The sequence below is a fragment of the Mustela putorius genome, unplaced genomic scaffold (genome assembly GCF_011764305.1).
Source record: "Mustela putorius furo isolate JIRA1106 unplaced genomic scaffold, ASM1176430v1.1 tig00000765_pilon_pilon_pilon, whole genome shotgun sequence".
Taxonomy (NCBI): domain Eukaryota; kingdom Metazoa; phylum Chordata; class Mammalia; order Carnivora; family Mustelidae; genus Mustela; species Mustela putorius.
Genome location: NW_025421470.1, coordinates 10930674 through 10956364, shown reverse-complemented (window position 1 = coordinate 10956364; position 25691 = coordinate 10930674). Strand labels below are relative to the sequence as shown.

At 49.8% G+C, this 25691-nt stretch overlaps 1 protein-coding gene across 5 annotated transcripts in view; it reads left to right on the top strand.

Annotated features, from left to right (window-relative positions):
- ITSN1 (intersectin 1) overlaps window positions 1-25691 on the top strand; it is a 151760-nt gene that overhangs the window by 80090 nt on the left and 45979 nt on the right. For 3 of the 5 annotated variants that reach the window (XM_045084536.1, XM_045084538.1, XM_045084539.1), the window contains 8 exons: window positions 1015-1174; window positions 4384-4589; window positions 5366-5448; window positions 9213-9379; window positions 12681-12726; window positions 15017-15138; window positions 17649-17766; window positions 19378-19569. In XM_045084536.1, coding sequence (XP_044940471.1) covers window positions 1015-1174; window positions 4384-4589; window positions 5366-5448; window positions 9213-9379; window positions 12681-12726; window positions 15017-15138; window positions 17649-17766; window positions 19378-19569 — 1094 coding nt within the window. Of the gene's footprint in view, window positions 1-1014; window positions 1175-4383; window positions 4590-5365; window positions 5449-9212; window positions 9380-12680; window positions 12727-15016; window positions 15139-17648; window positions 17767-19377; window positions 19570-19945; window positions 21498-25691 lie in introns of those variants that run through there. The other 2 variants (XM_045084540.1, XM_045084537.1) reach the window with 2 other exon arrangements.

Below are 25691 nucleotides of genomic sequence, written 5' to 3'. Positions count from 1 at the left end.
AGCCCCATGTGGGGCTCAATCCCAGGACCCTAGGATCATGACCTGAGCTGAAGGCAGAGGCTTTAACCCACTGAGCCACCCAGGCGCCCCAAGTTCTGACCCCTTTTTAAAATGAAGACTAACATAGAAGACAAATACTTTGTTTTCTAAGATTTCATCTTGCTGTGGTCCAGTCATTGTGACTCTCTCCTGCGATACATGAGTGGTGTGTACTTCTCCTGCTATTATTATGGGTGTCTTATTTTCCAAACCCAGAATCAGGATCTGCAGTCTCACAAAGGAATTATTTTTTAGTTTTTAATAGAGACAGACAGACAGGAAGGGGCAGAGCTCCATCCCCAGCCCAGAGCCCAGCATGGGGCTCCATCCCATGGCTGTGAGACCATGACCTGAGCCGAAATCAAGAGTCGGACCCTTAACCGACTGAGCCATCCTGGCACCCCTCAAAGGAATTATTTTGATTTTCCAATGTGTTTGTGTCTCAAAGACGTGAGGAGTAAATTGTGTTTGGATTTGCATTCGCACAGATATATTTATTTAACATTATACAAATCACAATATTAAAGCCGTCCCTGAGATCCAGCATGCCTGGTAGCTATAAGGATCCCAGTTGTCATTACCCTGGTGGCCAGACATGTGACCTGGATTTTGCTGTGAGTTGGAGGGGACAGAGAGCATTAAGTGTCAGCCGCCAAGCTGGCCTGTTTTCACAGGTGCTGTCTAACTTCTTTTTTGCTGGCTGTACTGTTGTTTTTACAAATGTCAAAGTGGCAGAATATTGTTCCCATTTTATCAACGAGGGACTGAAGATTCAGAGAGATGCTGTCATTTGCCTGAGGCTCATCACTAGGGCGTGAAGCTCGGACTTGAACCCCGAGTCGGAACCTCTTTCCACCCTGTCTTGTTTGTGAATTTAGAAAGTCCCATAAGTGCAGTGGGTCTCTGTCTGCCGTGGGTGAGAAGCGGGCGTGTAGGAAGGACTTGCTTCTCATGGTGGCCTATGTTTCCTTCCAGGTGGCCCACCAGCACGAACGAGAAGCCAGAGACAGACAACTGGGACGCATGGGCCGCCCAGCCCTCACTCACTGTCCCAAGTGCCGGCCAGCTAAGGCAGAGATCAGCATTTACTCCAGCCACGGCCACTGGCTCGTCTCCGTCTCCTGTTTTGGGCCAGGTAAGGGCAGTCGGTGGAAGTGTGAAGTCCTGGCCTGCTGGACCCAGTACCAGCACATTCGGCCAGTGCATCTGGACAGTGTTATTTCTACGTATCCGGGTCAGGTGGCAGTGTGAATTTGGTTCATGTTTTCTCAATAGCGTTAAGGGAGTCTGGAGAGTTCCCAAGAGGGGTAATCTCCTGCACAGGTTGATTTTATTCGGTAGAGGAGCAGGCTGGCCTATCAGCCGGCGGATACTGTGAGGAGAGTAAGTAGGACAGTGGGTTTCAGGAAAAGCTTGGGCCAGTCGATCTGGGGAGACCAGTGAGTATATATTGGAAAAGATTGGTTGACTATAGGTGAGCGGGATAAAGTAGTTGTTCTGAATATTACTACTCCATATAATAAAGCAGCGGTTGACGTACTATAGTAAAGTTAAAGGAAGGGAATGTCTGCAGGTAATCAAACAGAGCAGATGCCCATCTGGCAGGCAGTTGGGAGTGGGGGACAGTGTCTGACCTGGAGCAGCTTCCTGGGGTAGGGCAGGCAGAGGACTTGGGGCAGCAGCGACCGTTAAGCAGGACGGAGTCACACTCTCTTGGAGCCAAAGGAAAGGAAAGCGGTCACGGATTGAGCCAAGGATTTGACCTCAGAGAAATGGGGGCACAAGAGAAAATGATTTCTAGTGGGAAGGAGAATCCGGGTTGTAGATGTGTTCAGTTTAAGGTGAACGTGGGGCACCACGCGGGCCCATCTGACAGGCAGTGGGAACGTGGATCAGCTCTGAGGCCATGGGTGAGATCTTCAGAAGGGGTGTGTGTGTGTGTGTATGTGTGTGTGTTCTCCGACCTGGGAGAGGAAGAGGAGCTCCCGCCCAGAGGGGTTCCTTCCCTTTGCTTCTGTCCCAGCTCCGCTGTTTGCAGAAAGGGGGTTGGTGACAGGGCAGAGAGCAGTCAGTGTGGCAAGAAGAGCGTACCTGTGACTTGGGAAGGGATAAGAGAAACCGATTGCGAAGGGCTGGGGAAGCAAAGAGCGAGTGGAGACGTTTGTGACCCCGAAGTCACAGGAGCAGAGCAGAGGGAGGGCACCGGGGAGAAGGGGCCACCGAGTCAGGCACTGAGAACTTCATGGTGGAGGGTGGGAACCGTGCGCGGGGCACAGAAAGACAGCATTCGTCTTCTGGGAGACGGGGGGTGAGGAGAGGCTGGAGGAAGGTAAAGGAGAAAAAGGAGTTCAGAGGGGACCGTGGGCCGCGCTCTCGGGAGCGGGCCCTGAGGGCTGCAGAGTGTGCAGAATCAGCCGAGAGGAGTGAGGGACTCTGGGGCCGGATTTAACCCGAACGTGTGACCGGTCATCCCTGCACTTTGTCTCTGCTCTCTGCAGCCACACTTGACAGCCTGGGGTTAGAGACAGCAGGGAAAAGAAAAGCTGCTACTGTGATCATTATTACTCCCAGCAAAGCTGTGGATAGATTCACTCCACTTCCTTAACCCTTTAGAGGAAGTGTTTCTGTTACAGTGTGGAAACCAAGGCCTAGGGAGAGGAAACAGTGGTCCAAAGTCACGAAATCAGTAAGTGACACACATGGGGTTCCAACCCTGAGGCCAGGCTGTGTCCGGCTGGCCCTGGGCTGGGTTATTTGTGTCCCTGCAGAAAGGTGGACAAGGCAGGCACAGGGAAGGCGTCTCCGGGGAAGGGTTCATGAGGCGCCGGTGAGGACTCAGCCAGTCGGGAGTGGCGTGGCAGAGGGGCGGATGGAAGCTGCTGGAGGATTGGACAGCGCAAAACAGCCGCAAGCCAGCGGGCTGTGGCCATGGGAAGCTCCTGGGAACCCAAGGAGGGAAAATGGGAGGCAGAGACTCTGTGGGATTTGAAAGAGTGTGGAGCTGGGATGGAAGAGAGGAGGGACATTGCAGGTTTAAGAGGGTGCGGTCCCAGGAAGATGGGGGTGGAGCCGTGGGCCCCATGGCTGCTGGGGTGTTTGATCTGCATCAGTGCTCACCATCGAGCATCGCTAGGAAAATGTCTTCTAAGGCAAGTACGTGTTGGTTCTGGATGAGCTGTCTTTGGCCATTATCCTTTGTTTCTGTCCATTTTCACACATGATGGAAAGTTGACTTGTTTTTTAGTATTATCTTAAGATATTATAATGGTTTTATGTTACGGTTTTTAAAAAGATAATGAATGGCTCACCCTGCCTTTCCAGCCACATCTCCTTCTACACCCCTCCATGAAACTAGGCTCCACGCACCCCAAGATTGTGCTCCTCTTCCCGGACCCTTTGCAGTGCGCTGCCTCGAGGCCTTTGCCGGTGCTGTGCCCTCGGCCTGGAGTGCCCTTCTTCCGAAGCCCTAGCTCGCACAGTCTTCCTCGCCCTTCGAGGCCCGAATCCAGTGCCGCCTCCTCTGGGACATTGTCCCTGTTGCCCTCAGGCAGAATTCCTTCCTCTTTGCTCTGTGTCCCCGCAGTGAACAGTTGGAGCCTATTGGTGGTAGATTTCATTCTGCCAAGTGCTGTGGATGATTGTGTATATCTCTTTCTCCTGCATTAATTGTGAAGTCTTTGCTGAGAATATCATACTGTCCTTTTTTATGGTGCTTTGTGGTTAATAAAGTCTTTTAACCTAAATTATTTTGGGGAGCCAGAGATCGCATTTCATTCCTCTTTGTAAACCACATTGGCATGTAGACGTTCACAGGGGATCACGAGGCATTTATGCCCCGTGTCTCTAAAAAGGAGCTAAAACGAGCACAGTCCAACATGGGGCATATTTTTCCGTGTCCACCTGAACTCAGTATCAGTCCCTTATCCTTTGAGATTCCATACCGTTTCTGCTCCCATATTGGTCTTCCACCAAATGTCCATATGCTTTTGGAAATGTGGGAGGGGTGCCCTGGGCCACTTGGGGGTTAAAGTGGAACCAGACAGAAGAGGCACAGGGCCCGGTGCCACAAAACATATTATGACCTCCTGGCTTGGTTAGAGGGGGTGTTCGAGATGGCCAGACAATGTAGGCTGGCAGGTTTTCGCCTCTTGTTTTGAAAAGAAGTGATTCCCACGACACAGGGACGTATCCGGCCCCCATGCTACACTGAAGCAGGGCCCTTCGTGGCTGTGTATGCGCCCATGTGCGCTGGCTGGAAAGGGGCGTTGGTGCCAGGGCTGATGTCACCGGAGCTGGTAACTGATCGCGGAGTAACGAGAGGTCCTTTATGTGTTTCCACACAAGGGCGAGAAGGTGGAGGGACTACAGGCCCAAGCGCTGTATCCTTGGAGAGCCAAAAAAGACAACCACTTAAATTTTAACAAAAATGATGTCATCACCGTCCTGGAACAGCAAGACATGTGGTGGTTTGGAGAAGTTCAAGGTCAGAAGGGTTGGTTCCCCAAGTCTTACGTGAAACTCATTTCAGGGCCCATAAGGAAATCTACAAGGTATTTTTGTGTTTATCTGCTTCTGTTAGATGAAAACTATGTTAGGCATTAAAGTATTGCTTGCACTGGTTAAGCGTCACAGTTGGGGTTGCAGGATAATTTTGTCTTCCGGATCCTCTAACTACGGAAGTTAGGGGCTGTGCCTGCAGAAGGCAGCCTCTGACAAATAAGTGATCTTTTCTTTCTTCAGTTGTGGAAGGCTGCATATCTTGTTTTTCAGTGACTTCTATAAGAGGGAATTCTACTCTGAGACCTGGAACATTCTTGTGAATTCGTTGCAGACTATGCCTCTCTTCATGTGTAGTACCCCATACTACACCAGATACACATGAAGACTTAGAGGCTCAAAACATTTGGGGAAATAACGGAAAAAACGAATTCTCTCTTTTGTTAGGAGCCTTAGAGCATGGCTCTTTTAACATAAAAGTAGTAGTTCAATTATTGTGATCACGTAGGTGCTCAAAACAAATTATGAGCGTCAAGGAGAGAAAAATGGCAAAAATTGTGGACAAGCACCTGTCCTCCATGCTTGCAAATAGAGCAGTACATTGGCTGCTCACCCCACATAGCAAGTACTGAGAAGCAAGAACGCGAGCTCAGAATCTGGTATCTGTTGCACATTCTGTGTTTTCACTGAGCGAAGCGGGCTTCTTTCCGCTGTAGGTGGGGCAGAGTTTTAAACATTAAGCAGCTTAAAAAAAAAAAAAATCAGTGTCATTTGTATTCATTTCTTTGAAGATAAAAATTAAAGTACCTTCTCTTCCCACCTCTTCCAGCATGGATTCTGGTTCTTCAGAAAGTCCCGCTAGTCTGAAGAGAGTAGCGTCACCAGCAGCCAAGCCAGCTGTTTCTGGAGAAGGTGAGAACTCGAGTCAAATTATGCTCCTTAGGAGGGTCCTGGGGATCATGGAATATGAGCAGTGAACATTTGAAATGAGACGGGATTTCATTCTAAAATTGACTACATTGATTGACGTCCGATGTGTCCCACTCTGAGGTAAATGAGAAGTTAGATCTTTCCCGAAGCAGAGTACTTCATGGAGACTTTCAAAACAGAATCAGATACATTGACCATAAACGCTGAATCTTGTCATGATATTTGGTCACGAGCCCTTTGACCGTTAAAAGAGGCCCATCAGCGTCACTAGGGATCCAGTTTGGGGAGCATCTCTGTGGCCGAATCGTGGCCATTGCTTCCCCTCGTAGAGCCGGTTCTCCTCTGATCTTACATCAGCGTTTTGTTGTCAAACTGTAATGACACAGTCGAGTAAAGCTGTCCCGGCGACTTCTGCCGTCTCCCTGACCTCAAAAGAAACAGAGAAGCTTAGTTTTTCGGTTCCTGGTAAATAACCACATCAGGCCTAAAAATGTCATTTTGAGTATTTACAGCACAAATAATTAATGGCTTGATTTCCTGGGCTTTGTTTTCATGAAATAATTCTGAGGATCACCCGTGCCCATGCACGGTGTGGGGTTTAAAATGAACAAAACCCACATGATCCGGGCTCCAGTGGTAAAAATCTCCAGTCTTCTCTGCATTCGGTGTGGCCGTTCTCATCGAACTGAAGACCGCTGCCTGAAGCTGCCCGGCTTTCCACCAGAAGTCGGGTCAGCGCTCCTCGCTGACAGAGGTCCACCCGGTTGTGTCCAAAGTTTTCGTGGCTTCCTCAGATAAATTCTCTGCAGATAGTGTGTTTGATTTAGTTTCTTCGCCATCATGAAGTTGTTGCACTCCTTGGAAAGCATGCCTTGTGAAAGAATTATGAAAACAGTTGTTTCCGGGGGGAAACAGCAAGGATTAAGGTGCAGTGGCCCTTCAGTCTCAACGGTAACACAGTTACTTTTCTAAAAGGAATTCTGGAAGCAGAAATGTCTGTAGTTTATAAATACAGCCGTAGAGACCTCATCGCTGCCAAGCAAATCCAGCATTTTTTTGGATCTTTGCCGTTCCCACTGAAACGAACATTAGCAGAGTTCCGTTTATATGTGCTTCATCAGTCATCTGAATGAGTGTTTTATCCACTAATGTTAGCAGAACGAGGCACCAAAAAGCTTTTTAAACACACCGTGTGTGGTCAGTTTTATATAAAGCAAATTTTATGGTTCTGCCCAGATTCACTGTTATTTTATCCAACGAAGCTTATACCCGGCTCTCTCCTGCCAGCCACGTACTCGTGAGCCTGCCTTCGCCTCCTTATCTGGAAGGTGGGCATAGTGAATGCCCCTTCGGGTAGAGAGCTACTGCAGAGGATTAGGAGCTCCGCTGTGCCAGGCATTTAGGAGAGAGGTCCGTGAGTGTCCGCTGACGCTCTTGCCTTCTTACTTCGTTTCCGGGATTGTCGACGGCGAGCCACTCGGCACAGCGGGCCCTCTCGTCTAGGAACGGTTCCGATGAATGCTGATTGGTTTGGAAACACGTATGGAGGCCTTGTCCCTTGAGGCCTCGCAGAGGTCACAGGTGAACCATACACGTTTAAAGTCGGGTAACAGAGATTGTCATCCCGCTGACGTTGATTACACCCACCGCCAGGTGATTCAGCAATATTAGGAAACTCTAGGAGGGAGATGGCTGGCCTTCCAGGGGGCCGTGGGAGAACCTGGCAGTTGACGTTCAGAGGAAAGCTGTCGACGTATATTAATGAGTCCCTTATTATACTGCATTAAAGGCGATCACATTTCAAGTCAACCATACACCAGATTGAATAGATCTGTAGGTTTGGGAATGGCCAGTGCCCTGTGGTAAATGTCTCCGCAGGGAGGTCAGAGGGAGGGCCACCGTGGGGCCTCCTCCCATGTCCCCGTTCTCACGGAGTCCCCACCCCGTCCTGCAAGATGCCTGTGTGCACGCTGGGGCGAGCAAAGCCACGGTCTTTTCAGTCTCCTTGGTATCGCAGGCTGCAGTCCTAGGTTCAGCCAGAGTTCAGGCCTCTGAAGTTCCTGAAGCATTTTGAAAGTAGCTTCAACATTTGGATCCGTTTTTGAGAAAGTGACTTTGCAGCACACAGCGCAGGAATCACTGGGAGAAGCCTCCATCTGCCGATCCGCCGAGGACCCTGTCTGAGCTGGCCGCACTGGAGCTAAGGGTCACGTGACAGCAGCACAGAAGGAAGGGGTCAGAGGACGGAGAAACCAGGGAAAGGAAGATAGTAATGAAAGAAAAATGCCCTTATCAAGACCGCCAGACTTTGATTTCCGTGTGTGGGAAATCCGTTTTCCAGTTGTAGCTGGAGGTGAGCCTGAGCCACGCGGAGGACTCAAGACTCAGAAGCTTCTGTTCTCCCTGCATACTTGGATGACCTTGGGTCTGCTGCGGGCTCGGCACTCCCCAGCAGTCACTGCCACCACGGCTTACGCAGCAGCCTTGGAGGGCTCTCCCATGATGCAGAGCTGCCCACATTAGCGCTTGCATTAGGGGGCTTTGTGGTTTTTTGTGTTTGTTTTAGCTTTCATTAGTACCCCCTGCAGAGGCTCTTAAAATGAGCCAAAAGGATTCCTCCATACTAAATTTCTGCCCATTAATTAACATTAGGCTCTGAATTTAAGGGCTCCCTCTGAAGTTTTAGCCAGTAGCAGACATCATGCATCAGAAAAATGTACTTGCTGACTAGGTAAATGGTGTTTTTTTTTTTTAAACTACTTAAAAAAAAATACCCAAAAGCCTAGGATAAAATGGAGAAAAAGTAGAAGCAAGAAACCCAGGCTCATCTTTCTGTAAATCTTTCATCCAGCCCTAGTGTAGTGATATTCCAGAGAATACGATTTGCTTTCTGAGCCTTAGTAAAGTCAGCTCTTTGCGGTTAAAAAGAAAACGTTCCTCTGGAATGCACACCCTTCCCATGCAAGACCACAAAAAACATTAGTTCTCATCCTTCAAGAAGTGAATAATAAAATGTAAGAAAACGAGATTGCTTTTCAACTTGTTCAGAAAGGTTTGCTATTTTCTGGGATTGAGGAGACGGTACTTTTATCAGCCCCTGCTTCCTGTCTGTGCCCCTGAAAGACAAATGGATGCCCGTTTTTAACTAAATCGTGTGTATCCTTTGTTTCTGTGTTTTAACAGCTCCCCGCCATCTGTGTATATGGCACAAGAGGGCATAAGTTTTCACTCGGGCACTTGAATAATGAACAGTGTGTCTTATTTAATTTACAGAAAGGTTATATTGTATCTAAAACTTCTCCACAATTGTGACTTGGTACCCTTCAAGTGGAAATTACGGTATCTGATGTGGGTAGAAGAGCCCTTGTGTCCGGGCGTCCAAGTCAGTGCTCAGCACGACTACTTGGTAAATGTAAACACCATTTACACTTAAAAGGAAATCATGACATTAAAGTATAGCTCACTCCTGGCACTCAGTGTTGGTAGACGTGCAGTTGGCCTTTTTGGTTCCCGAGGCTGGGCCTTCACAGGAATTGTGCCTCTGTCTGCAGTGACTGAATGTTTATGTGCAATTGGGGAATTCGGAGCCCAGGGTGTTCTGCAATTCTGTTTTATCTGTGACAAGCCTTTCTCTTGAATGGATCTTATCCGAATCTCCTTATTCATAAACTTGCATTTGCAAAGCTGTCTGGCTTTTTCTGTAAACAATCAAGCTCTCTCCGTATCTCAATGTTTCTCCCCACCAGAATTTATTGCCATGTACACTTACGAGAGTTCTGAGCAAGGCGATTTAACCTTTCAGCAAGGGGATGTGATTTTGGTTACCAAGAAAGATGGTGACTGGTGGACAGGAACAGTGGGCGACAAGTCCGGAGTCTTCCCTTCTAACTATGTGAGGCTTAAGGACTCAGAGGTAAACCCACATTAACTGTTTCCTCTCCCTTTCTGTGCGGTGATTCTCTTTGTGGGAAGCCACTACATTTGTCAGTGGAACGCTTTGATGGGTTTGGCTAAGTTCCAGGAACTTGACAGCAAACACAGAGTGACCCGACATTGTTTGAACTTGTCATTTGGTGCGGCAGGGTAAGCCGTGGCTTCCCACAAGCAGAAGAACTCCCTGGGGCCGAGTGGAGGCTGGGCTGAGTCACTGGGTTCCTGTTCAGCATTGGTCTCTGTCCCCGCATGTGACTGATGGAGGATTTGGAGTGAACGTGTTTCATTAGGCCTTTGGGGTCACTGATCTGGGATTCCTGTAGAAGGGCACACAGCAGTATTTCCCCATGTGCTGATACGGGTCCCAGAACATGGGACACTAGAGAGTTTCTAAAATTTATATTTTTGCCTACACATTAGAAAGACGTAAGGTTTAAGAGCTCGATAACACTTTGGGCTAGTACCTTAGTACCTCAGGCCCACTGATCGGGGCCCTGAATTTTATTCTAAATGCTGTTATCCTTATAAATCAGAAATGGCTTCCATTGTTGTGACACGGGGCCCTAAAAATCCAGTTGTGTACCAAGTGGTCTTGAGGTGGTGCAAGTTTAATGAAATGGTGGGGTGCCCCCCCCTCCCGGAGTATTGGGAGCCTGTTCCTTAGTGGCACATTTCACGTTAGTGGAGAATTTCAGGGTAAATCAATGTAGTCATTTAACAGATCAATTGCACATAAATAAACCAACAAAAATTGGCTTTTTTTTTTCCTTTTTCTTTTTCTTTTTTTCCTAACACTGGCTTAGGTGTAAGCCAGAGGGACAGGGCTCCCCTCTCATCAGCATGCCAGTACGAGGGTGGACCTTGGGCTGGTCCCCAGGCCCTGGTACCTGCAGCTGCTTTAGGAGCCTGGAGCCGGGCCCCATGCTTCCCCTTTTCTTCTCGCCTTCCCTGTGGTGCCCAGGAGCAATTTCTATTTTGCTTAGGTTTTGTTTTTTCAGGGAGTGTCATTTTAGCTGCTTGGGGTTTTTTGTTTTTTTGGGTTTGTTTTGTTTTGTTTTCCCTTGCTGTGGTCTCCAGAGCAGCTTACTAAGACACCCAAGGAGGGATTTGCATTGCTTACCCTGAGAGAATTTGGCAGAAGCCTGGTAGAAAGTGCTTCTCTCTGGTAGGACAGCGGGCGAATTGTCCTCGGCAGACCCAGAGAGGGGAGAATTGGGCTTCTCTCCAAGAATCCAGTCGGATCCAATAAAAATCATACAGAAGATATTTCAGAAGCGCAGGGGAAAAACTAAAACTAAACTCAATTTCTACCACTAGGCATGAAGATTCTCAAAGTGACTACCTTTTGGAACAATTAAAAGACCAAAACCATTACTTACATTGTATTTTGATAAACTGTAGTTTTCTATTTAAAAAAAAAAAAAAAACACCTGAAATTAATAAGTTAAAAAAAAAAAACCCTGACATTTTTTAAAGGTAAGCTGAGTTATAAGATGCTTTTTAACCATGGTCTTAAAATTTGAGACACAGAAGAATCAATAAGTGTTAAAGATTATGGACAGATACTTAGCTACGTTATTTCACAAGGAAGAAAAAAGTCTAAAAAGTCAGCTCTTTGATTCTCCTTGGATGCAGAGTTCAGTGTCTAAGGAAAATTTTCTGCTAAAACCAGACCCAGCCTCAGATACAAGAATTACCCCTTCTAGGCATGGGAGAGGTTGTCCTGTCCTGGCTTCCCTGCTCTCTGGGAGAAAGGCCGGGACACAGACGCTGAGGCAGCTTTTTTCCCCGCATTCCTGAGGGGGTCCAAAACAAAACCCGGCCCTCTGAGTGTGTCTTAGTTTCTGTGCTGGCTGTGGTGTCAAAAAGGGAGCACACTGGGGCGCCTGGCTGGCTGAGTCGGTCAAGTATGTGACTCTTGATCTCAGGGTCTTGAGTTTAAGCCCCACATTGGGCATAGAGCCCACTTAAAGAAAAGCAGGGACCGCACCGAAGCTGTTTGGACCCTGTTACTGGGTGTTGCCAAATACCTTGATCCTTTCATGGACTAAAGGAGGTGTATTCTAAGTCCGTACTGAGAAAGTTAACTGGTCCTTTGGAGTCTTGTTTCATTAGTATTCCTTCATTTTGATACACAGCCTCTAAAAATAGCAAGGGAGATTGGTATTAAATATTTCATTAATACAGAAATCGTAATCAGAGTAAAAATTGTAACTTTGACTTTCCCTGGTAAATGGTTATTAAATTTCAGTAACCAAAATAAAGGGACTGTGATAAGTTAGATAAATGGCATGTTTTTATTCTTGTAGTAACTGTCATTTACTTTATTAAGCTTTTTTTTTTTGTTTTGTCTTGATTGGAATACTTAATTTACTGCCAGACAGGGACTCAAGAATGAAAATCAATTCAGAATAAAGCCCTCAGTAATGACAGATTGCAGTCTGGCCCCTGTCCTGACTCGAGGTCCCTATTGGCTTATTAAGCTGGTTTAAAATTCCATGAGTATCCATAAAGGAATTCAACCCCAGAGCACTTTTGGAACAATTAATAGTTGCCAAAAAAACAAAACAAAACAAAGCAAAACAAAAACCTCTGGTCTGGTCTGCTTCTGTGGAATGTGCAGCCAGCACTGATAGAGGGATTTCAGGGTTTACACACTCTAAGATTTGGGCGGAAAGGACACGCAGGACGGTGGTTGCCTCTGGGGGTAAAGAGGTGAATGGGATGGGGAAGGCATGTTTGAATGGCCACGATGCTGTTTCCGTTATTTAAAAAGAAAAAAAAAAGCTCTAAAGCAAGTGTAGCAGACTATTAACATTTTATGTAGTGAATATGGGTGTTGGGCTCATGGATGTCAGTCAGAGTCTCTGTAGTTCTTATGTGCGAAATGTTTAAGTCCCATCGGAACACAAGCAGGAGCTCAGTGTTCAGGACCTAGACCAGTAGGTCTGGCACCCCCTGTTGGAGTTGACCCCGGGGACAGCACGCACGTGGTCTACACACAGGCAGCACCTGAGCCCTCTGGGACCCTACAGTGCCGCATCCTTTGTTCACTTTTCTCCAAAGAAGAGGGTAAAAGCTGTGTGTTTAAAGCACTTAATTTTGTCCCCTGTTTTCCTGATACCCATCTGATGGCATCTGATACAGTGCTGCTGTGTTTCCCCAGAATGAGCAGGGGGGCGCCGGGGGCTCGAGCGGGCTTGTGTTGTCACTGATCGTGTTTGAAGTTGCATGAACGAAACTCTGCAGTATGCAAATGAGACCTTTTCCTCTGTTTTAAGGGCTCTGGAACTGCTGGGAAAACAGGGAGTTTAGGAAAAAAACCTGGTAAGTTACAAACCCTGATGCTTATTTTTCAGTGTTTTGAATGTAATTGCTAGTTGCTCCCAATCTTGGTTTGGGAGGGCCGGAAGCCTGCAAGGGAAGACAATAGACTCTTTCGTAAGAGGGGTTGGAGTTTATTGTCTTCTCAGAATCCATTCACTACATGTACGTGGTTGGGAACTCTAGCTGTTGCTTCACACGTGGGGAGTGGGGACGTCGCTAGACAGAGTGTTCTCATGGGTCGCAAAGAAGCGAGTCAGGCAAGGTGGGGACAGGTTGTAACATGTGGAGCTCTAAGGTTCGTGCGAAGCCACCGCGCCTCATCTCATGGGAGGTCCAGGAAGCTCACTTCCTCTCCTGACAGCACAGTTCAGTCCCAGGACAGAAACAGTGGCCAGGATTCAAAGAGCACAGTAGAGGTCACGTTAATGTAGGAGCCGCGGGGTGGTTCTCCTTAGGTTCATACTGAAGGTACGAAATACAGACATCCCTCCTAATTCAGTGCTGTAGGTAATTGAACCAAAATCACATGTTCTACAAATAGTACCATGAACTCAAGGGACAGGACGCAGGTGTGAAATCATACGGTTTGCGTGGCACGTCTTTTTGCTCTTGTGTCCGTAGGAGATGGTATATGGGGGCGTTCTTGGCAGGCTTCTGGGCAGGGGTGAGGGGGGGATAGTCTGGTGGTTCTGGGTCTGGTGCTTAGCTCTAGAAGGCCTTACCTGTCAAGGAAAAGTGGGTTCTTGGGTTGTCACAGGATTTTAGTCAGACTCCAGAGGCTGGGACACTTGGGTCCCCATCTCGGTTTTAGCTGTGAGGATTTTACATTTTGAATTGTCATTCCAAAGGGTCCAGATGGGCTTAACTTTGTACTGAAACCAGCAAGCTGCTAAGGGACACAAAAGACAGAGAAGAAAGCTGGGGGCAGATTGCTGGCTGTGCATGCCAGGTTCTTTGAGGAGCAGGAAAGTCTGAGGCCAAATAGGACACTCACTTGGACTCTCTCCAGACCAGAAACTCTTGGAATCTAGAGCTAGTCCTGGGCGGGTGAGGGCGGGTGAGGGGAGAATTCTTACCCCCAGCACAGATTTCCCAGCAGAGGCTCTCAGCAGGGCCGAGGTATGTGTAAGCTGGCCTCTTTCTTGCTGCCCCTGATCTCCCCGAAGCATCTGGCAGGGCCGGGCCTGCCCCCGACAGCCCAGTGGCCGCCGGCTGATGGCAGAACCGGGTCAGAAGGGATCGCCTAGTGCATGTGCTTTCTGGAGCAGGAGGAGGTACCGTCAGAGGATAGGGGGGCCTTTTTACCTCTTGCTTGCTTGCTTTCCCTCATTCCTTCTTTCTTTCAAGATCTGTTGTGGTGGGGAGAGAGCGTGGAGGACCAGAACAGTTTGTTCCGTATTGCTTCTAGAAGCTCCGAAAGCAGTCACTGCGGGTATGCCAGAATTCAGTCAGAGAAGCATTTTGTTTTTTCGTACTCGACCTCCTGTGCCAGTAGAAATGTACTTTTCAGAGCCTGGTCTGTGGTGCTGCTGGAATTTTTCCCATGAGGTTTTTAACATTTAGGGAAAGTACAGAACTGTTTACATTTTTTCCCCCCCTGCTGAACTATTTTTGCATAAAATTCTCTTAACTCCCGATTCTTTTTTTTTTTTTTTAACCTAAAATGAAAGAAAACGTGCATTGACATGATTCCCACCTGATATTCAAGGATCCCCCTCAGAATGGGAGCCACAGAGAAAATGGTCACGTGGGTGGGGTTGAGAGCCTAAAGCCACAACATCTAGATCAGCTAGCGCCAGGCCCCTGAAAGTTTCTGGAGAAAATAGAATTCATCTTTCTACTTACTTGGAGGGTGGGAGTCCCTTTATTCACTTCCCTAGCGGTGAGTGTGCTGGGTGCCAGCCCTGCAGTGTGGAGGGTGAGGAACCAGGTCCTATGGTGGGCCTCAGGGTGGGGGGTGGGACAGCAGCAAGGGTGGGGGGGCCAGGACAGAAGGGGTCAGAATTGGGCAAGAACGGGTTTCATAGAGAGAAGTTTGGTAAATGTGTTCTGAGGGAGGATTAGGAGGTCCTAGAGCAGAACCAAAAGACCAGCTGAGCCCGTGAGAGGAGCATCTGGACTATAGGCTGTGGAATGGGGGCCAAAGTGGCCCCCGTCATTGAGCAGAAAATCAGCCCAGGGCACTGGCCTTGAGCCCATTAACCTGGGAACTGGGGAGGTGGCTGTGTCTTCCTAGAATTTCTTCTCCTGACCCTGACACGGCGCCGCCATGTTTGATCTTGTTTTCCAGAAATCGCGCAGGTGATCGCCTGCTACACGGCCACCGGCCCTGAGCAGCTCACTCTGGCCCCTGGTCAGCTGATTCTGATCCGGAAAAAGAACCCAGGCGGTTGGTGGGAAGGAGAGCTGCAAGTTAGTGTCTTTTCCGTTTGTTGAAAATTCTGTCCACAATTGAGTGTGTAAGATGTCAAAGGGCGAGGGCGTCCTTGCAAAGGCCAGCGGAACCCCCGCCACCTGGTCCCGTGCTTGGATATGGGGAGGCGCCCTGTCGTCAGAGTCCATGTGTTGGTTTTCTAAGCGTCAGGCACCCAGTCAGTAGCAGAATGGGGAGAACTAAGGATTCCCGGAAAGGTTGTCCACATCGGCTGCCTGCTGCATCCCCAGGGTGAGAAGTCCTGGCCAGGGGCGCCTGTAGAGTCGTCCTCACGTGTTGTGGCCTTACAGAAGCCGCATTCGCCAACCTTAAGTGTAAGGTGTGGCACGAGAGCTGCTTCTGTGTCACAACAGGCTTCGTTCCTGCATGGGTTGGGTGGGGGGTGTGCCTGTGTGTGTGTGTGTGTGTGTGTGTGTGTGTGTGTGTCGGTGTCTTCCGTCCGCCATTTTGTCGAGGCAGACCTTGGTCAAGGAGAAGATGGCTGTTGTGGTGCGCTGAAGAGGGAAGCCCCTCTCTGTGCACATGGGCAGCCAGTGACACAATGAAGTGCCGGGAATGGCCAGCACCATCTAGAGTGTAGCCGGAGACTTGGCGAGTCGTGGGCAGCGCCCTGGTGGGCAGCCGTAACACCTGCCCAGTGGGGCTGACCACACTCACCCACTGGCCTTGGGAATCTGACCTGGGGGGGCGGCGGGCCTCCTGTGCTGGCATCCCCCGAGATGCCCACAGACGCCCCCTTCCCGCCCCAGCCGTGCACTTGCTAGTCTGCCCAGCCCTCGGTGACCTCTCCGCTACAGCATCTTCTCATTGGATGATTCGTTCTCGCTTGACAACAAGCCCTCCTCTAGGCTCGGGGCCTCCCTGAGAGTAACATGCACCCCCAGGCATGGGAGACCACAGGAGCTGGCCACCTCCCACCTCTTCCAGAAGGGACATCTTCCCCAGAGCTGTGGTGGTCCCGATGCCCACACCACTCATGGTGTTAAATATTGATGATACTGTTAGCTTCTCACCCAGCTGTCTTACGTCTGCGTGCATGTTTTGCGTGCATCACTGTTTTGAAGGTGGTAACTGTTTGGTTTGTGTTTTTTCTGTCCTCACCCTCCTAGCACCTTGCTGAAAAGACAGTTTTGAACAATTCTTGCAATCCCCAAGAAAATGGGGGAATTGCCAGGCCCGGGAGGGCTTCTGGTGCCTTCACCAAGAGCTCTCTCATTGTGGATGCACAAACGAAGAAACTGCCAATGAGCTCCGGGTTCTGCCCTTGTTTGAGGGCAGCGATAGGGCCATGGCGGAGTCGTGGCCAGCCATATGGCGGCCCACTGGGTAGAGGAGCTCGTGGGGGCTTGCAAATGAGAGGCTGCAGTCGTGGGCGGATTCACTGTAAGCCTCAGTCCTTGAGCCAAGGGCACGCAGTCTGTCAGACCACAAGGAAAGGGAAACTTGATCTGTGTTCTAAAAGTAACCCGGCTGGATCCTTCTCCATGATTTGGCAGGTGGGAGGGCAGAGTTAAGGTAGAGGAAGTTTTCTTTCCTTATGTTGCAGATAGGGAATATATTCCCAGGGTTTAAAATTCAAAAGTAAGCAAAGGGGGATAGGGACGGTCTCCCTCCCAGCCCTGTCCTTGAAGGCAACTGTTTTTCTAGAGCTACTGTGTGTGTGTGTGTGTGTGTGTGTGCGCGCGCGCGCGCGCACGTTTGTATGCATCATCTTGAGTTCTCTGTTCCCGCTGGCATAGTCGGGTGCTCGTAGCGCTCCTCGTCATTCCCAGCTGACCTTGACCTCATAGAGTTGCAGGTCTTGGCTCACCCTGTTTGAAAACAGGACAGGTTCAGACCCCCTGTGTTGTGTCTATAGCGCCTGCGTGTCATCTCACCCTGTGCATAAGGGCGCAGGCGCGAGTGTGACTGCTGGCTCACCGCTGCCTGGCTTGTAACTGTCACTGGGCTTTTCTGGGCCTCACTTCCTTCATCCGGGAACCGGGAATAGTCCTAGTATTCTCCCTCTGGAATTGCGCAGGTAAACGCACGAGGGGTGCTCGGCGCAGGGCTCGACTTATCAAAAGTACCCAAGAAGTATTGCTTGCTACTATTGGTAGTGTCTCCTTATTGTCCCCGTCACCGTTCGCCTCAAATCCATACGTAATGTTGGCTTCGCCATCATCCCTGCGTGCCCTGAAAGTCACATGTGAGAGCCAGGGCCGCCTGAGTGGGTGCCCTCTGCTAGATATTCCCCATGACACCCGGCGGGGACCCACATGGTCCCGCCCATGCAGACACATTCCAGGTTCCGCAGGCCAAGGATGACCCCGGTTTGAATTCTCGCTGCAGTGTCTTCACTGTGTAATACAGAAATCAGAGATGCTGCTGTTCACACCAGCTGGTTTGCGGCTCTGTGTGAACCTTGTGTATGTGCTCTGTTGCGTAGCGGACTGGCTCCTGAATGATGACAACCCTTTTAAGCGTTTCGCTGTCCTTACCTTACTAGGCACGTGGGAAGAAGCGCCAGATAGGCTGGTTCCCTGCTAATTACGTAAAACTTCTAAGCCCCGGGACGAGCAAAATCACTCCAACGGAGCCCCCGAAGCCGACAGCGCTCCCGGCAGGTAGGCAGCGTGCGATCTCCCCTTGGACGATGGTCCGCGGGTCCCCGTCATCCTCCCGCTGGGTTCCCTCCCGGAGTGTCTTAGAGCGGCTCTCACAGCTGCTGTAAAGACTTCTTGTACTTGCCGGGACCGATCCCCAACTAATGGGATATGGAATATGTTTTTCAAAAGGACCGAGTGTCTAAGCAGCTTGGCTGTCCTGGGCACAACAGAGCCCTTGTTGGAACTGTCTTCTGAAGGAGTTGTGAATGCTGTGGCCTTACAGCCAGACTTTTCTCTTGATTTCCTTCCAGCTGTTGAAATCGGGATTTGGGCTAGGGGCTGAGGGGACAAAAAGGGACCCCTAAAAATAAACGGCCGGGTCTCAGCAGGTCAGGAGACGGAGCTGGAGGCCGCGGGGTCTCTTGCTTGTAATGGTCACTCGCCGAAGACTAAAATAGCTCCCCCGTGACATTTCCTGTGAACAGAGGGGGCTTCGCTCAATGGACAGGATGTTGTGCACGCTCCCGTAAAGGACTCCAGAGAACAGAGGGCACCGCGGCTGAGGCCGTTGGCTATTTTCTGACTGAGGAGACCAAATTAGATGCTTTGGTCATATTTGAGATGGGCGAGGTTAGGGAAGCAGGAATCTGCCCTCGGGCCTTCAAGCCACCAGCTCTTGGGTGGCATCTCTGGAAAATGCGTAACTTTCGTTGGCGTCTGTGCCATATATCCCCAGTGAAATACGATGACAACTTGGCAGACTTTGCCAGCACAGGGATTGGCAAAGCGGGACTGTTCCCAGCCCTGGCTGGGCCTCTCGGCTGCGCTGTGGGCCTCCTGCGGGTGGAGGGGGCGGTGCCAGCCGGACCCCGTCTCCCTTGGGGTAGTTGGGCGGGACCCCCTTCAATGGGTTGGTTGAAACCCACTGAAATAATTGGCTGAAATGATTCAGTTAATTTGCAGAACCTAAACCCACAGATAACCTGGTTGAGGAAGATTAATGAGAGGCCCAGCCTAACCACCAGACTTACCCAAAGTGTGCTCAGGCCAGGGAACGAAAGCAGTTTAACCTCCCACAGGTTTGAGGGAAAGCGAGAAGGGGAAAAACCTTCTTGAGCGTGGCGATGTCCTCCTTGAGACAAAATTTTGAGCCACAAAGATAATAGCAGAAGAAAACATTGTTTTACTTCTCAGTAAGATTTTGATTTCTGCACAAGGGGCGGCTGGTGGGGAAAAAGGGGAGGGTAGAAAGAAGGAAGCAGAGCAGGGTGACTGGGTCCCCCATATACCGCTGTCTTGTGCAGTCAGCTTTCCAGGGGCGCGTTCCTCCACTCACTCGGAAGCGGTTCCGAGAGCATTCCGGCATCCTTGTAGATTTTCTGCTGACGTGAACGCACGAGAAAGAGGAAGGTATCCCACAAGCTACAGTCTTAGTGTGAAATTCTGCTGTCACCTTGGTTTTTATGCCCTCGCCTCCCCCAGTCGCCCCCGCTTTGCAAAAGCCCACCAGAGCTGCTCGCTGAATTGCGTCCTGTCCCGAGCGCGGCCTCGCGGTGCGGGAGCGTGCAGGGAGCGCCTGCCGCCTCTTGTGCGCGCCCCGCGGCCCTCACCTGGCCCTGTCTCCCGCAGTGTGCCAGGTCATCGGCGTGTATGACTACAGCGCCCAGAATGACGACGAGCTGGCCTTCAGCAAGGGCCAGATCATCAACGTCCTCAACAAGGACGACCCCGACTGGTGGAGAGGGGAGGTCAGCGGCCAGGTGGGGCTCTTCCCCTCCAACTACGTGAAGCTGACCGCCGACACGGACCCAAGCCAGCAATGTAAGTGCCCTTGGCCGCCGCGCCGCCTCTCCCCTCTGGTCTCTCACGGTCACCCGTGCGGCACTGCTCGGATCCGGCTGAGCTTTGTTTGCAGAGCGGAAAGCCAGACCATTGCTGCATTCACGATAGTCTCTTTGAAGACCTTCTGTAATGCGAGACTTGACCTTGTGGGGTTGTTTTTTGGTTTTGTTTTATTGTTTTGTTTTATTTTCATTCCTTCTGTAGCATGCCCCCTCCCTCCCCTCCCCACTTTTTCCTTTTTTTTTTTCTTTAATCATTTTGGCACCATGCTGTTTACATGCCTGACTCATTTTCCTAGCTTGAATTTTGCTCATTGTTTTGTTTTGCTTATGTGTTGTTTTCCTCCTTTTTCTAGGAATCATATGTTGTCCATCCCCCCCTCAGGCTTGAAAGTCCTCAAAGAGACCCACTATCCCATATCACTGCCCAGAGGGATGATGGGAGATGCAGCCTTGATCATGTGACTTCCAGCATGATCACCTACTGCCTTCTGAGTAGAAGAACTCACTGCAGAGCAGTTTACCTCATTTTACCTTAGTTGCATGTGATGACAGTGTCGAGCTATTACTTACAGAGCTAGAAGCGAACCTTACAAAAAATACACAGGGTAGTGGGTCCTTTTGTGGCTTTCCTAGTGACTCAAATTGATGTCCCCCCCCACCTTTGCACAGGTGCTTTCAGTAGTTTTAAAAGTGTTTTTTAAAAAAACTATATTTTAGCCTTTTAATAAAAATCAATCAATTACTCCTTTGCTATTTCGGTTTTGCAAAAAGACCCACTATCAAGGAATGCTGCATGTGCTATTAAAAAAATGTTCCAAATGTCCATAAATCTGAGACTTGATGTATTTTATTTTTTTTTCATTTTGTCCAGTGTTACCAACTAAATTGTGTAGTTTGGGTCCCCCCCCCGCCCCGCCCGCGCTGTAGATGTGCAAAGGAATTCAGTATATCTGTTTTTAAAGACGTGTAGAACGACCCCAATTAAACCGAAGGTGTTTTGTGCTTGTTTGTGTGTATCAGATGTATCTTGCCGAGCATGTAACAGTACATCGTTGTACATAAGAAATCCGTTCTTTTCCATGGCAAAAGCTACTACCTTGTACGATGCTCTAATCACACTGCATTGATTGGATTTTGCACGGTGACCCTGTAGCCCCAGGAGAAAGCACCTGTGTTTTAGTTCAGTCTCAGATTTATCTGGTTGAGCTGGTGTTTTCTGTTTTGGGTTTTTAACTTGGCGTGTTTTCAGACCATCAAAGCAGTAGACGAGACACCACTGGGTTGGTTACGACTCACAACACCCACAATCTCTTCTCGGTCTCTGTTACGTGAAGTTTTTATTCCAGTTCCTTTTCACGGAATGACCTATTTCGAACAAGTCATTTTCTTGACAAGAAAGAATGTATAGAAGCCTCCCTGTGATTAATTTCCAATGTTTACATTTTTTAACTAGACCGTGGGATTTCCGCAGCTTAATATGAAATGGAGCTCCTGGTCTGTGTACGTGTCCAGTATGTTGTAGCCGAAGCCATGTGTGTCCTTTTTAAACACTAGTTGGAAGCTCTCAATAAAAATGCCCATTGCTGACAGCCCAGGAGCCCGGGCGGGGGAAGCCTCGAGCACAGTCTCCCAGTTTCCACTAATGCCTTTGTAACCTGCAGTTACCTTCTGTTTTTACATCTCCCTCGGGAGCAGGTGCCTGTGCTGGCAGGTGTGTTGTGAGGCCCTACCCAGTCCCGGGCACGGGGGACAGGGGAGGCTTCTCCTCGTCCCCTCGCCCATCCGGATGTTCGTGGATATGAATGTAAGATATAGAAATATATAAACCTGCGGCTTTAACAACTGTAATACACCCTTTGGAATTAGTGACGTGTATAGATAATTAAATTCTTCATATAAAAGTTAGACGGAAATGTCTCTGTGTTTTGGTGTTGGAACCTGGCCGTGGTGTTGGGGGACCAGGCAGACTAGATGTCAGCGGGGGGCCAGCGGCCTGCGTGTCCCTCAGGACACTCGGGCTTTGAGATACAGACCCCGTTCCGCTCCTCTCCGAGTCTTCTCCGAACGGCCCTCCTTCTCACCTGGCTCCCCAGCCCTCCCCGATCAGGGAGTAGAGGGTTGCCCCTAACAAGACGGGTTTTGAAGACTTGAACGGCCACACAGCGGAGTGGCTAACTGTCTTCTTGGGCTCCTGGCGTGTGTCACTGATCCATTGACAGGCACGTGAGGGGACTCAGGGCACAAAACATTTTTCCGAAAGACGGATCGTAATCTGGGTCAGTTGAACATATCGAACAGAACGTGTGGGTGGAGGTGGGAACTTTCACACCCTCCAGACCGCGGTTGCCATCCGTTTCTGCCTCGCACACGCCAGTCTGGTCACCTTTGCAGAAATAAACCAGTGTACACGTTGACGAAACTTCTTTGCAACAAAGACCACATGCTCCGCTTACCCTCCTCAGCCGTTCAGTTGAAGAGTGATTTCCTTCATCAGCAAATACTTTGGGCAAGGTGTCCCCTGGGTTCTCATGGAGACAGGGTCCGTGTCTTCTTGGAATTCGTGTTCTAACAAGAAGAGCAAGCAGAAACCAAACTGCCGCAGTCCGTGTAGACATATTGGGGGGGCGGGTGTCTGTGTGGTCAGGTGATCCGTGTCAGAGGGTATAAGGCACCCCTGAGCAGGACACCCAGAGCAGATGGGGGGGGGGGTGTGTGCTGCAGCAGCAGGGAGAAGGGGGCAGAGGACCCTTCCAGGAGGAAGTGATATTTAAGCTGAGACCCAAATCCGTACGGGCCAGATGCAGCTGGGAAGGGAAGTGGCTGTCCTGGGCACAGATGTCAGGACCCGCAAAGGTCAAGAGGTGGGTGGAGGAGTCTCTCCATCTCCAACCTGCCCCCTCCCCCGCCCCCAGCTTGTGGAGCACTCGAGGCAGCGAGCCCCATCTCTTGCCTAGGACCCCTTCACCACATAAGCCAATGTTTGGCCAGCCTTGAGTTTGAGTCCAGCCTTGAGTTTGGCCAGAAGTGACACATTGTCAAGGGGGGGTAATACTCTGCACACCACGTCACTCTGTCCTCAGTACCCTCCGTGCCGATCCTCTGGGCTGCCTGCCCCTCGCAAGCCATTCGGTTTGCATTTGATTGGAAGGCATCCGTCTCACCCAGGTCTCACCCAGCGCATCTCACCCAGGGGGGAGGTTACTGGCTTCTAGCGGATGCAGCCCGGGGATGCTGTTACCTGTGCTGTGATGCACGGGGCCCCGCACCCCCGGCACCAGAGAATTATCTGGCCCCAGATGTCCCCAGTACCCAGGTTGAGAAACCCTGGTCCCACCTATTGGCCCCTGCGGTTAGAGTTCACCTGGTCGGTCAAGGCCCAAACAGGTTCCTTGTTGCTGGCGGTGGAGTTTGTGCCGATAACTACTGTTGAGTAAACGTAATCCTTTATTAAGTTCATGCCCTGTATCTGTAACATAAAAAAAAAAATCCCAGAGTCCTGGTTCTGTATTTTAGACTTGATCTTATTCTTCTTGGCTATTCCCCAAACCGTACAATTTGGTATAAAATACTTTAGTCCTGTTCTTGGAGAATCTGGCTAACAAAAAAGTTGGATAAAAGAGAGGAAAAGCATCTTTAAATGAGCGAAGTCATGCTGGCTATCTCCTTTGGCCCTGGAGTTGAAAGAGGTCAGATTGTTTTTGAGTTGTTAAAAATAACTGGTCATTAAATCATTTAATTTCATAATTGGTATGGATTTGTCATGTGAACGGACTTTCAGTACAGTGGCATATGGACAAGAAGAATACAGATGAAATCACCTTCCTTTCGTGGTTCTGAGTTGCCTTCCTAAGGCCAGCCCCCTCTCCACACTGCAGATCAGGGCCCAGGAATCTCTAGGAACAGAGTGGGGGCCTGTGGGCCAGAGCCCAGACCGCCTCTGCACTGAAGGGTGTCCGGGAGAAGCTGATCTAAGCAAGGATTCATTCCTTTATAAAGTCAAAAAAATATTACACTCCGGTGGGCACTGTTGTCTGCTCCGTTTCTGAAAGGGAATCGGGGAGATCCAGACTCCGATAGCAGATGGTGACCAGGCTCTCTACGCCTTCTTTGAACCCATCTGAAGAAAAAAAAACAAACGGGTAATGCCGGCTTAAGAAAACCCTCTAATTAGACTGAAACATGAAATCGCCAATATTCCAGTTTCTCACCGATAAAACAGCATCCCTGTTGCTTAATATGCTGTACGATCGCCTTGGCATACAGTAGCTTAGGTTCTCAGAAATGCTGTTTGAATGAGCGGGTTGAGCCATGGACGAAGGAGCAGGAAGCCCCGGGGTTCCGTTCGCAGTGTACCACGTCACCCTCAGAGAGGACACCGGGGTGTGTCTGCAGTTCCCTTCCCTTTAGCTGTGAGCTTCCCAGAAGCAATGGTGTCCTGGCGAGGGGGCTGCTCCTGGGGGCTCTTGCTCATCTGGTCTACGAAGGAGGCTAAGGACGGGGGATGCCAGTGTGTGGTGACCTTCGTCCAGGCCAGGTCTACCCCCGAAGTGGGGTGGGCGGAGGCACCCACCCAGATCATGGCTGCGGGCAGGCCTACCCCATCACGGCCCTGCTTCCTGGCCAGTTGAAAATTATTTCTGAGAGTGAATATTCATTTTTTTTTCTTCTAGCAAAATTATAAGTTAATCCTATTCATTCTTCTTAGTTCCAAAAGTACCCAAGAGAATTTTTATGGAAACTACATGGACTGCCAGCAGTCCTAAAATGCACAGGGGGGTGGGGAAAAAAAAAGCATCTTCTTCGAAACGTCTGGTATTTTGGATCTGGTGGAATAGGGGACCAATATCAAAATTCATGGTAACTTTCTGTGACTGTTACACACACAGCCAGCCAGAGTTCTCTTGGGCCTTTCTTGAAGCAGACTCCACTCCTGAAAAACCAGATTTCCAGAATGTTTCCTGATGTGTAGCTATTTCATGATCTGTCAGGAGAAAGTTTGATTCTTTAAACATTTCCCCAAGCATTTTTAACCCACTGAGCCACCCAGGCGCCCCTCCCCCAAGCATTTTTAAATGACAGGACTTGATCCACACAAAAAAAGTAAAGGTTTTGTTTGTAAAAAGTGAGAATCAGCTGTAAGACTATCAGGGCAACGTGGGGTTAAGCACACTATGTCCTAGGAACTACCAAGTTCTTGTTCGCATCTGTCCACAGGGGTGTGTGTGTGTGTGTGTGTGTGTGTGTGTGCGCACACGTGCACGTGCATGTGCACGCGTGCAGAGATGCTCCCCATGGATTGTTCCATAAAGTCCAGATCTTGGAGAATGGCGGGGACTCGCCGAGGCTCCGGGAACTACAGTGATGTTCTCTAAAGTAGCTCCCAGACTCCCCGGCTTGTACCGCGTGAGAACAACAGCCCCTCAGAGCCAGCCGCCCCCCATGGTCACAGCCGCCACTGTGGAAAGATGGAGAGTAGCTTCCTCTTCCCGTGTGGTTCGCTCGCAGCGGGGAGTGGGGGCGGGTGCCAGGTTCCAGCACCTTGTGTCACCTGCTCAGTGCACGGCCTCGTCCACCTTTCTAGTCCTCTCACCCCCACTGCGGGGTCTTCTGAAGACATGGCTTGCCACAGACACGCTTAGTGCCTCCCCACGAGCGGTGGCCCTAGGGTCTCCACTTCCAATCCCAGCCTCTGCCGGAAAAACGTGGCGCCAGATACACCGACAGCTTATCTATAAGCTCAGTGTGGTATTTCTTAACATTTCCCTTGAGACTTCGGAATATCTTCTTTTTCTTTAGGCGGATAGTCAGGGTGGAGGGCTCGACAGAGCTGTATCCTGGGCTTTTAGAGATGCTAGGAAGGGATCCAGAGCGGTGGTTCAGAGCATGGGTTCAAATCCCAGCTCTTCCCCTTACTGCTGGGGTGATTGTGGGCAAGTTACTTAACCTCTCTGTGCTCCAGGCTCCTCATTTACACATGGAGGGACAATAATGCCACCAAACAGGCAGTAAGCCCCCCTATGCCCACTGCCCAGATAGCAGCCTTCTCATTCTCACTGGAAAGAAAAGGCATTTGCACCTGGTCCCCGAGCACGGAGGAAT